This window comes from Lepidothrix coronata, unplaced genomic scaffold (genome assembly GCF_001604755.1).
Source record: "Lepidothrix coronata isolate B3197 unplaced genomic scaffold, Lepidothrix_coronata-1.0 Scaffold61, whole genome shotgun sequence".
Lineage (NCBI taxonomy): Eukaryota > Metazoa > Chordata > Aves > Passeriformes > Pipridae > Lepidothrix > Lepidothrix coronata.
Window position 1 is genome coordinate 61,847 of NW_016690241.1, and position 12,422 is coordinate 74,268.

Sequence of the window (12,422 nt, forward strand, 5' to 3'; positions counted from 1 at the left end):
CCATTGGGACTGACTCACCAGCTCGTGGATAGCTGGGATGCTGCCATTATGAACTCTGCATCTGATGTTCCTGTTACTCAAACTACAACTTTGTACACACTTGCACTAGTTCTGATTTTATGGCTGCTGTAAATGTATGTGAGCCAAAGTTTCCTGAGTTTGTTACTGATAAGGAGGTTTTATAAAACTCATCTTGTGACAACATAGCAACACTAGCAATAAAATCAGTTCTCCTTAAATACTTTAATTAAATCTGTCATGTTTATTAATTCATTACTAGGTTGGTTTTGTACATCCTCAGTTTTACATCCTTCTGTTGTAGGAGTAGTTGTTTCTTTTTTCAGATCACGGTAGTTTATCTCAGTCTTTTCCTCATTGGTCTGAATACTCAGTAGAAGTAGTTGCAATTCTTTTTTAAATGCTGCCTCTTCTATTTCTAGAGTTTTTGTAGTGATTTTTTTTAAGCAAATGCAGTATTTTGGGCACAATCCTGTTAAAACAAGGAGCTTGCAAAATAATATGAATTGTGCAAACAAGTATGGACTACTGTAAATTGGTGTGTTGCTTGATAGATGGTCCAGATTATAAGTGGATGTGATGGAAAAAGACTTGTTTCTTGTTAGGCTGTCTCAAAAACCAAGGTTAGATTACATTATCCAAATTTGGTCCTTTGGCTTAACATGACAGAATTTTTGTAGTCAATCAGAAAATTGTACCAACCTTAAAAGGGGCAAATAGCCGTTTGGACAACAGGTATGAAATCTTTGCACACCATTGTCTCAGCTGAGCGTATTTTTGTATTTTTTTTCTTTTGATGCTTTAAATGTGTGATTGACTTGGCTCTGTTGTATCAATTTTGTTTTCCTTCCATCCTTCTGCTCCCAGCAATTTTCTAGATTTTTTTTTTTTGAGGTTGCAGTCTGTGACTTGAAGAATGAAAATCCTGTAAACAAACCTAATATTGTGGGGAGGTTATTTTCTTCACCTTCCAGATTCTCTTTTAATTAGCCACTGTAGTGTTTGTTTCCTCCTTTGCCCTCTGTCAGTGCCATGAGTCTTAAAGATATTGTATCAGCGTTCTAGAGGCTGAGCAGAGGTGCCAAAATTTACTCTTTTAACTTCTGTGGATTGCCATTATTTCGTGAGTTTGCAGAGTTCTTCCGATCTTTCAGGTCCTACAGGAAAGTCATTGAGTCAATTAATTTGTTTATTCAGTAAATTCTTTACTAAATTCCCTTATAAGAAGTGATATGTTGTGGTATGCTAGCTCAGGTTTCCTAGTTGTCCTACTGCTTAGTTAGAAGACATTTATAAATGAAAGTTTATGGAGTCTTTGTTACTTCTTAATTTTCCAAATGTGAATACTTAACAAACACTTTTAATGAACTAGTAGAGAAGAGTATGTATGTATCTGTTTATAAAAGAATATTATGTCAGTATATACCAGTGTTATATATGTTAAAAAAAAGAGTTATCTCTCAGGTGAGATTTTAATGTTGGCTTTAATTGTCGGATTTTAATGGGGTTTGTTGTTGGCTCCAGCCTGTCTGAATTCATTAACCTTCAAGATAAATAGTTGTGTTTTTTTTGAAAGAACTAAAAGCTCTTGCTGAAGTTCCAGCTGGTTAACTGTTCTCTGCTCTTCAGTCTTTGGTTGTGTTTTCAAGTGAGGTTCTGTTTACGTTGTAAGTGTATTGGGGTTTTGCTTTTTAAGGCTGATTCCTTCCCCCTTCCCCCCCCCCCCCCATTAAGCATGATAGAGGAATGGTAAAATATCCTGTTAAACCAATCAAATGATACCTACTGGTAATTTTTCTCTCTTCCATGTCTAAGTTTCTTTCTTGTTCATGATATCCTGTCACTCTATGGCTTGGGAATATAGTCTGCAATTTTAGTTTCTTCTTCTAACAGGTCAGGAGTTTTTGCTTTGAAAATAATTGATTTAGGAAGTTTTGAAGTATTTTGTAAAATACTTGATTTAGATACCAGAAGGGGCACATCACCTTTTTTTTTTCTGATCAGTTGATAATGTTTTGGAGTTTAATTACAATACAATTTTACAGTATTTGGGAGTTGATTTTCAGTATTTATTGCATGCGTAGACTTCAGATGCAGATGCTTCAGTGTCAGTTCATGTGTAGGGTCTACTCAGTTATTTCAGGTCTCTTATCAATTCAGCTACAAACCACCAGAAAAATAATGTTACAATTAAGTTCTTTTGATGTGCATTAGACAGATTGGAATGTTAACTGAACAATGCTCACACTGAACTAGGACCTAATTAATACCACTTCGATAATTTGAAGTTTTCATTTAATTTGAAATGAAGACTTAGATTTGCATGGACTCTGCAACCCCTGACGAGTGAATAGTACTGATGTGAAATTCAACAATCGTCATCATCCAAACGTCTAAACAACTCTGTGTTTTATTTCACTGCTTGTCTTTATAACCTTAGGTTGTAATTTTAGATTCCGTCTTGTAAGATTTTTCTAAACATGTGTTTGTTCCGTGATAAGAACTGTTTCAAACCAGACTGTCTCATCAAAAATAAAGCTAGTCCTCTTTTCTGAAAGCTTACCTATCTTCAATCCCACTTTAAATATTGTCAAACCATGTATGTGGCCCACACAGGTGCAATAAAGCCAGATCTAAGGGAAGTTAAACTTAGGTGAGTTTTAATTGCTGGATTTATTGACAATTTCATTCCTCAGTTTTTTGCTTATCCTCTTGACTTGTAGCTCCTTTTATTCTAGCTCTCAGTGAGGGAAGACTCATTGTTTATTTACTTTTTACAAGGTAGTTTGGTCACTTAAACATTTTTCCATACATTCTTTTCTTCATTTAGATTTAGGATAAAGACCTGAGTTGCCATTCTAAGCAGACTTCTATAAGCAGAACTGTCCTGTGTTTGTCTTTCCCCCTAAATAGGATTAGAAGATGTATTAATATTCCATCTAAATGTGAAAGTTGCTCATTGTCATAGAATTCCTTCAGCAACCTGCAAGTAACAGCAAATTTAGGATTAATTATTCTCACAGTCTGACTAAAATACATGACAAACTTGCAAGTGGAATATGTTAACATCTTTCTGCTTGTGCTGTTTTAAAGCATTTAATTACTTCTTAAGATAAGTGTGATAAAAAACCCTTTATACAGGTCATGCAGATGTGAGCCATTCTGAGTACTGAATCTAATAGTTTTCCTCAGTTTTCCTCATGTGTTGGCTATGTACATCTTAAAGATGAATAAGCCTGAGCATGGAGAACATTATTTTAAGGAATCTTTCCATGTTTTTACTCAGAGGCCTAATAAGGCTTTCTGGAAAAAAGGACCTTTTTATCCAACTGTGCAATTACATAAGTAAAATTGCATTGTGTTTTTTAGCAGGACGCACTTGCTTCAGTTCTACTGATGTCATTCATCTCCATCCCTTGCTTCAATAACGTTAGGATTTTTTTACATTTAGAAGGGGAATGGGTAGGACGTGACCAAGCGGGAAAGTATCGTTTTGGCGTGTTTGACACGCAAGCTGTCAAAAGCTTAAAGACGTTTTTCCACTGTGTCATTTGCTTCTCTGTGTGGGAATCTGCATGTATGTGGCTGGTTGGTTGGTTTGCAATTGTTCTGGGGCTTAGCTTCCTCTAGAATACTGTTATTTCGCAGACACTACCCAGAGCTGCTTGAAAAGTCAATGGGTGACCTCTAGTAGTAGGATTTAGGAATTTCAAACGGTTTAAATTGTTGGGTTAAAAAATCACATTATTCACCAAATAGTGGAGTCAAACCTTCTTAATGATCCTTGCAACCCATTTCCTGTAAGGTTATGAACAGTCGTGATGTGCTGTAAACAAGTCAAGGAAGCTGATTTAGTTGAAAACAAAGATTGTATTGGCAGGCGGGAACTAGAGCTGGGGATCAACTTAGCCTCTAGCCAGGTCTGTCACGGGACCTGCCACAACACAGTAGTGCCTGCACAACTCCAAGTGAGAGACAGCATGTGAGCAGACAGGTGGGTTTCTTCCTGACATTCTGTATGAGTGCACTGCTACTGTAATTGCAATTCATTTAACATAACATTATTTTAAAAATACTGAAATGTGTAAACAGTGATCCACTGGTAGCCTCCAAACTGGTTCTCTGAGCTTTGTACAGTTTTATCTGGGCTGGTTTTTTGTACTGATTCTTTAACTATATTGTAAAAGCACAGAATGGAGATGTTTCTCATTTTGAAGCTTAGATCTGATGTATGTGATATATCAGAATTTTTAAGTACCATTTTCTCTTCTTCAGTCCACAATTCACTATTTGTCGAATTCTGTTCAGCTAATACCGTCCTTACAGAACTTTTTTTCAGTAAGGTTTGTTTTAGCTATGATAGCATTTAGATATTATTTAGAGCTGAACAAAGGAGGTCTTCAGAATAGAGTGCTATACTCAAGCAGTTAATTCAGTTCAGGAATATTGTCACCCAGGTGAACTGAAGTAGCTATAGTAGGTGTGTGGTTTTTTTCCAGTTACACGTCTATAAAAGTTTCCTTAAATTATTACTTAAGGGGAAGGATTTCCCAAATTTTTCCTGAAAAGGGTATATTGTTTCACTTTCTGCAAGGATTGTGGGAAAAAGTTGCATCAAATTGTGAAAGAAAACAGATAGATTGGTAAAAAAGTTTACTACTGTGGATGAAGCTTTTTTTTTTAATCTAGAATATACTACATTATTTTTTGAAAACTACATGTAAAGGTTTTGGAGATTTTATATTTGTTTATGTATATTTGATAAAATATGCTGTAGATTTCACTATGTTAATCTTGGGGGGAGAGAATAAGCCATCATTTTAAGCTTACTAGAGTCTTGCTTTTCACAGTCATCTAACTTCAGTTATGTTCTTCTGTTTGGACTAACAGCTTTATGGATGCACATGCTTTTGGTATTCAGAATTGGAGAAAATACAGTGAAGTGCAAAGAATGTTTATCATATTATTGTTACTGATATACACATGTCATTTCTCTGTTTTGTTTGTGGGGGAATAGTTTTAATTATGTTGACATTCACATTCCTTAGATAGAAAAGCAGGTTAATAAGTAGTTTATAAAAAAAACCTGTTTTATTTTAACATCAGTAAATGATAACAGAAAAATTCATATGGCATGTATGAGAATTTTATTCACTTTGGAGTTTAGTATGTGTGACTCACTACATATCAACAACCTTTTTGTGTCCCTAATAATTATATATTTCCTTCTAATGCAGTCCCTGGAAGGTAGAACCAAAGCAAAATTGGGTCTGTTTCAACAGAAATTAAGAATTTGGATTCAAATGACTATAAAGGTTAGGGTAAAAGTTGAAGGAAGATGATGAGTTAATTTTAAGGATACTTGTGAGAAGTCTTCCCAAGTATGTGAAAGCACATGCATGTTGGTAGAAACATATCAAGTGACATGTGAATTAGACAGAGAAAAAATTCATTGGTCCTAATAATATGTAAGTAGATGTGGTAGCTGATTAAGATTTTTTTTAATGTAATCTGAACAAAAATGGTTTTTTTAAAATAATTTTTATGCATTCAAAATTCATTAGTTTTGTATTTGTGAGATGATTTGGAGCTAACACATCTGCTCATAACTTCCCTTAAAAGAACAGGAAAAGATTGACAAACTGTATGGACTTCATGAAAATATGGAAAAAAAAGGAAGGAGAAGTAAAATGTCAATTCCAAATAATTATGAAGAATTACTGTCAGGCTTAGAGTATAGGAGCAGTTAGAGCAAAAGTCTGAGTGATATGGTATCTTCCAGCTGTGGGATATTTAGACAAAGAACATAACAAAACACGTGTAAGATGTACTTCTCCTATGAGGAAAGGCTGAGAGAATTGGGATTGTTCACCCAGAAGAGAGAGTCCCGAGCTGACCTAATTGTGGCCTTCCAGTACGTAAAGGGGGCCTGCCAGAGGGCTGCCAAGGGACTCTGCACAAGGACATGTAGTGATAGGACAACAGGGAGTGGGTTTAAACTGAAAGTAAATTTAGATTAGTTATTAGGAAGAAATTCTTTTGAGGGTGATGAGGAACTGGAACTGGTTACTCAGATAAGTGGTAGATGCCCCATCCCTGGAAGTTTCAAGGCCAGGTTGGATGGGGTTTGAGCAACCTGGTCAAGTAGAAGGCATCCCTGCCCATGGCATGGGGATTGGAGCTAGATGATCTTTAAGGTCCCTTCCAACCCAAGCCGTTCTATGATTCTGTGGTTCCTCCTGTTTTCTAGCTTTCTGTAATTTCAGAATTTCTTTGAGATTGCATTATAATCTGTTTTGGAGAGTTTGTTGTTTGGATATTTTTCCAAAGGCCTCAGAGAGCCCTACCATGAATCTGTGATTCTGTTTACACTTTGACATCTACAGCAGTCTTGTTTCTGGATGTTTCCAATTTAATTATGAAATCCTATGGAAAATGTTTTGAGTGGAGTTTTTCTTGTTCTGTTTTGTTTGGTTTTGGCTTTGTGTTTTACTTTTTAAAATATGCTAGACATGATAACAGAAGTAAGAAAGCATTTTTTTGTTGGCTGATTAGAGATTATAAATAATCCTGTCACTGCAACACATAATCCTGTTGGCCTTCACTTCCTTGATTTTTGCTGAGCTGAGGAGTCCATGTCTGTTTAGTTGATTCTCCCAAGAAAGCTATCCCATGTTTCTGATCATCCTTGTTATCCTCTGAGCCTCATGGTTCTGTTGGTGTTGTTTTGTGAGGAAGTAACCAGAATTCCAAAGAGTTTTGTAAATGTGACCCTTTTAGATTTTTACTGACCATGATGGTTTCTGATTTGTCTGTTCTGTTCTATTAGTTCTCTTGGCTTCCAGATTTTTGAGCTGATGTAAGATGGCTCTGAAAATAGTCATTAGAAGGATCTTTCTCAAGGAGATAAATCCAGTTCAGAAACTACTATATGGATATTTGTGCCACTGAAAATGTTTATGTCATCACTATCTGCAAACCAATGCACATATCATGGGCTTATAGAGAAGTTTTCAGCTTCATTTAATGTGCACTAACAGCCATACTCAAGCATGAGAAAGGTGATATGTATGGATGGAAATGGCATCTAATGTAATACCCGAATACTGGAGTCAGAACCCCAAAGTTGCTTGATTAATATGTGTGCTGTTTTAAGTGGCAATGCTCTTCCAAAAGCTTGCTTGTTTTTACCTAATCTTTATATTAGGCACATTGTTGTCTGAATTTCTGGACCCAAGGGGGTAAGATTCTTGCTAGCATCTTTTGAAGTTAGGAAGGAATAAAAGTGCTGTCAATCCCAGATGTCTTTAGAGGTGTCTGGTTACTCATGGTCAATCTGGCCTCCAAGAAAAGCTGCTATTTGGTCCCTGCAATGACAGGAGGTTGTAACTACAAGGATGGGTGGGTGGGCGAGTTGCTATTGACTGTTTTGCCCTTTGGAAGTCAAGGAACTTGCCTTTAGGTGTATTTAGTTGTTGGAGGCAGAGGAAGGAGCATATAAACCCTATAATTTAATTTTCAGTTCCCAACAAGGGAAGTTGCTGACTGATTCTGCCGACAGTGCCTTGATGGGGACCAGTACCTTAGAAGGTTGGAGCATTACTTCATATTTGGAGCAGTGAAATACATTTTCACCCTATTATGGCTTCAGTGTTCAGCATCATGTGATCCTTCTCCAACTCTTGGTTTTGACTTACTTGATCAAAGTTATATTTGATACATTTAGTTACATTATTTCTTGCCCTTTTTTCTGGAAAGCATGGTGAACAGCACAGTCATTTAGGGCGTCTCTGAAAACTTCCATTCCTTGTGAAAACTAACAACTTTCTATCCGTTACCAAACCAGTTACTAAAATACAAGGACAAGTTCCTTCTTGCATGTCACCTTAAAGTCTTGAAGACATTCTGCTAAGACATCTTGCAACGTCCATTTTTGGAAGTCTCATTGTTCTGTCAACCAGATCATCCTTCCCTATGTGTGTCTTGGTTGCTTGGGGGGGGAAGTATTTGTGAAGCATAATTTAATTTTTCATTACAGTTATTTAGCTGTCTTCTGACTTGTTTCTCATAACTTTAACCAATATTCTGCAGTTACTGTGATATTTCTTTAGAGCCCTTTAGAAAAAAACAAACAAAAAGTAACTAAATTATTTTATTTGCCTTTATATTCTTTCTAGACAAAGGAAGTGCCCTTATTTCAGTTACTTTTTTGCATTTTTTCCCTTTTTATCCATAAGTATGACTTAAGCAATTATGAAATATTTGGGCACGTAGAATGTTAATCTGGAATCATGAGACTTAAAGGAATTCTTTTTCTCTGGCTTTTGTGTAAACATTTGGGATTAACTCAGGATTTAAGGAATAAAAATAGGTCTTTCACTTGCTTAGAAAACTGTATGTATAACACTAGCTTTTGAGTAATCTTCACCTTGATTCTTATTTTACTTCATTATAACAGTGAGAGTAATGAATGCTTTTGCTGCCAAAAGGAAAGAGTTGGAAAAGCAGGGGGGAGAGAAAAGAGGAAGCTGTATATTCAATATCAAAGCAACTTGAGGGATTATTCTAGAAAAATGTTACAATTAAGACTGCTCTTTTGAAAATGTACTTAGCACTCTTCTAAGTGACTTGCAGAGTAAAACGGCATCATTTGCTATAGTAGATAATGAACACACAAATGATAGTCTTACAGTGTAAGTGACAATTTAAAGGTTTGTGATACTAACAGTTAGACTGATTTGTGTGGTGTCTTGTACATTGGAGCATGTGGATGACGCAACAGCATGGCTTGAATAGATGCTTATGTTCTTGTGTCTTGAATCTGTTGGTTGTCTTGCAATAAGTTCACTGTTAACAGTCCTTTCAAAATTTAGGAGAATACTTATGAGGAAGGTGTTTTCTGAGCAAAGTCGCATGGTTTTGCAGTAGACTTAAATATTGGCTCTGTCAATTCTAAAATACTTATTATGTCTGCTTTACTTGTTTATGTAAAGCTAGAGGCACTCTTTGTTCCTTTACACTAGCTCCTTTACAGTCCTACTGAACATAAAAAACATTTCTGTTCCTTTTTCTTGTAATCTGCAATTTACCTTGTTTCATTGGGTTATTAGCAAGAGAAACAGTGCACTCTTTTGAAACATAATACAAAGAGGTATAAATAATAACATGCATGTAAAAGTGCAAATAAGTATTTCTTATTAGAAGGGGATTAGAACAAACTTTTTAAGTATAAGTTTTAGCTGAGGTATTTTTTTTCTTATTTAAACTTGCATTAAGACCAAGTATTCTTTGTTTCTAACAAAGCTTACCATTTTAATAGACCTAATATTAAATTTTTCTTATGACTTTAAATGAATGTAACTCTTCTCTGTATAGTTGGGATTTTTTTCCAGTTTGGAAATATATAAAAGTAGTGAGAAGGTAGAGGTTTACTTAGACATGTAAAATTTCTGAGTAACACTTGTGAAATGCTTAAGAGATCAAGTACAAATTAAATAAATTAATGCTTCTTTCTCTGTAGGGTGCTGGTCAAGACAAACTTGGAATATATGTCAAGTCTGTTGTGAAAGGAGGCGCTGCAGATGTGGTTAGTAATACTCTTAAATGTCAGATGTTCAAAGGTAGAAGGATCCTTTGGAAATGCTTTAAAATCCTTTGTTTACTAGTATGTGTGAATAACTGTTTTAATTTCAACCATGTTAGCATTGGTGTATGAATTTTCTTCTCTTGAATGTGTATTTAGGATGGTCGTCTGGCTGCAGGGGATCAGTTGCTTAGTGTGGATGGTCGAAGTTTGGTGGGCCTGTCCCAGGAAAGGTACAGAATGCTTTCCTTGGTTGTCTTTACATGAAGAAAATGTTAGATTAATAACTTACTGAAATGAGCAGAAGCTCATTTTTTTACATTTTAGGCTTCATCTTGGCTTTTGATAACTGCCTGTGAATAATCTTAGTAACAAGTTCAAGTGTTTGTGTACTGTTTTCTGCATATGATACAGGTTATCTGTATAGATTAAACAATCGTATTTAGCTCTAATTTTAAATATTTCAGCTTCTGACCTTTAATGCAGAAGCTGAATAAATAGTACTTGCCAGTAGGTGTTGTCTCTGTGCATATCTTCTAGTCATCATCTTCTAGTTTTTTTCAAAGTGATTTTAAGTATTAATCAGAAAAAGAGTGCTTTGTCAAACAAAAGATTACTAGAATAAAGGGGAGAAATGATGACATACAAACTGATAATAAGGAGAACTAAGTAATACAGTGCCTAATTTTATTTTGTTTTCTTTGCTTTGGCTTTTATTGCAGGGCAGCAGAACTTATGACAAGGACAGGTTCTGTAGTAACACTAGAAGTAGCAAAACAAGGAGCAATTTACCATGGTCTGGCAACCCTGCTTAATCAGCCATCCCCAATGATGCAAAGAGGTAAATATACTAATTTTATTTGTGTTAATAACAACTTTGTAAGTCTGCTTTCTGCATTTGTAAGAATGCAGAAAATATAATAATTTACAGTATCTTATCAAGTATTACCATAATACTAAATCAGAAAAGAAACATAATTGCACAGGAAAAAACACATTTCCTCTCTTATCACAACGTCATCTGATTTTAAATATTGTTTGAAATTATGCTAGTCTAATTGTTAATAAATGCTCTGCACATGTACCTTTTAAAACCTAATTATGCATTTAAACACATTTCTGATTTGAATTAATTTTTACTTTACAAATGGAATATAATGAATGCAAAGGACATTAAACTTGATGGCTTTTTTTGCCCCTTTCGTAAGGGCTTCTCTCCTCCTCTCAGAATATTACTTCCTTGTAACCACAGAGTGCAGTGTAATTACTAAGAGAGAGACAGAAGCCCCTGGAACGTATTTTGCCATTTAAGATTTATTTTTTAATTCTTTTTTAAGCTAAAAATGTTGAAACTTAAGGAGATAAGTTTTTGTGTCTGATCATAAGAAGTTCTTGGATGTTTCTCCCATGTTATCATCTTACTTCAGGGAACTAACAAAAGACATAAAATAATGTTCTGAAGGAAATAATTTTGTCAAGGAAGACCTTTTCTAGATATAGGGTAGTACTACAGTATAGAAAAGAAGGGGTTAAAAGAACAAATCCTTATTATCACAGTTTACATATGGCATCCCAGATGCCATATGCCTCAGTCAGAAAGAGACTTTTCAGCGTAGCACATTTGGCTTTTACAAATATTACGATACCTTTTCAAAAGTTCTTTGGAAGAATAAAAATCAAAGAAATCCTCTCATGGTACTTGATACAAGATTGGGATTGCATATTTGAAGTACAAATTTTAAAATCTAGCATTCACTTTACTGTGAACTAATTTTTAAATATAAACACAAGGTAGCTCTGGTTTGAAAAAGAATGTGCTAGACAGTAGTTAATATAAGCGAAAGGGAGAAAATACATATCCAACTGTTACAGTTTCTGACCGCCGTGGCTCAGGTAAACCCCGACCAAAGAGTGAAGGATTTGAGCTGTATAACAACTCCACTCAAAATGGATCACCTGAGAGTCCTCAGCTGCCGTGGACAGAGTACAGCGAACCAAAGAAGCTGCCAGGGGATGACAGATTGATGAAGAACAGAGCTGATCATCGATCCAGTCCCAATGTAGCAAGTAAGAAAGATTATCCTTCTTTTAGGGGTAGGTGCCACTACCAGTAATTTCAGAGGCTGTCATATTCAAAAGGGGGTTGATTGTTTTTAAAAGTGGATTAAGTTTAAAATACCAGTGTAGTAGTAACATTTGGAGCAAGCTTCTTGTTAGAACTATTTAAAGGAAAAATCATAGTTATTTTGTGAATACTGTTATTTTATTAAGTTCTGTAAATTATTATTAACAGTCACGTAAATGCTTCCTTTAACTTTCCAACAGATCAGCCTCCAAGCCCTGGGGGAAAGAATGCTTATGCATCTGGAACTACCACCAAAATAACCTCAGTCTCTACTGGAAATCTTTGTACAGAGGTCAGAAGTGGAAAGCAAAATGCTAGCTATTAAACTTCCTTTAGCTATCAATAGCATCAGTGTGCTTGAGTCAAACCAGTGCCTTAACTATCCTAGTGCTAGTGACTGGGTGGGGGTTTTGCTTATTACAGTTAATGAAAGGTTGGGACAGCTTTCAGTGATTTCATTAAATTTTGTTCTTGAACTCGTCCTTGTGATTTCTTGGGTTTGTACAATATTGCATACTCGCTTTGAGACCATAAAAACGTAACTCATAACCATAGTTACATTTGATACTAGACAACCTCTTTATCTTCTGTCCCAGATGAGTAATGGTCTTATGAGCCAAAAGAAAACATTTGGGAAATGCATGTTTGGAACAATCTTACATACGGATCTATGTGATAAGAAAATTCTGCCTTACA

At 35.4% G+C, this 12,422-nt stretch overlaps 1 protein-coding gene across 20 annotated transcripts in view; it reads left to right on the forward strand.

The window, feature by feature from the left end:
• AFDN (afadin, adherens junction formation factor) overlaps positions 1 to 12,422 on the forward strand; it is an 88,503-nt gene that overhangs the window by 55,903 nt on the left and 20,178 nt on the right. For 19 of the 20 annotated variants that reach the window (XM_017817495.1, XM_017817502.1, XM_017817505.1 and 16 more), the window contains 5 exons: positions 9,539 to 9,604; positions 9,761 to 9,834; positions 10,324 to 10,442; positions 11,474 to 11,668; positions 11,927 to 12,018. In XM_017817495.1, the coding sequence (XP_017672984.1) occupies positions 9,539 to 9,604; positions 9,761 to 9,834; positions 10,324 to 10,442; positions 11,474 to 11,668; positions 11,927 to 12,018 (546 nt within the window). The remainder of the gene's footprint in view (positions 1 to 9,538; positions 9,605 to 9,760; positions 9,835 to 10,323; positions 10,443 to 11,473; positions 11,669 to 11,926; positions 12,019 to 12,422) is intronic. The other variant, XM_017817498.1, reaches the window with a different exon arrangement.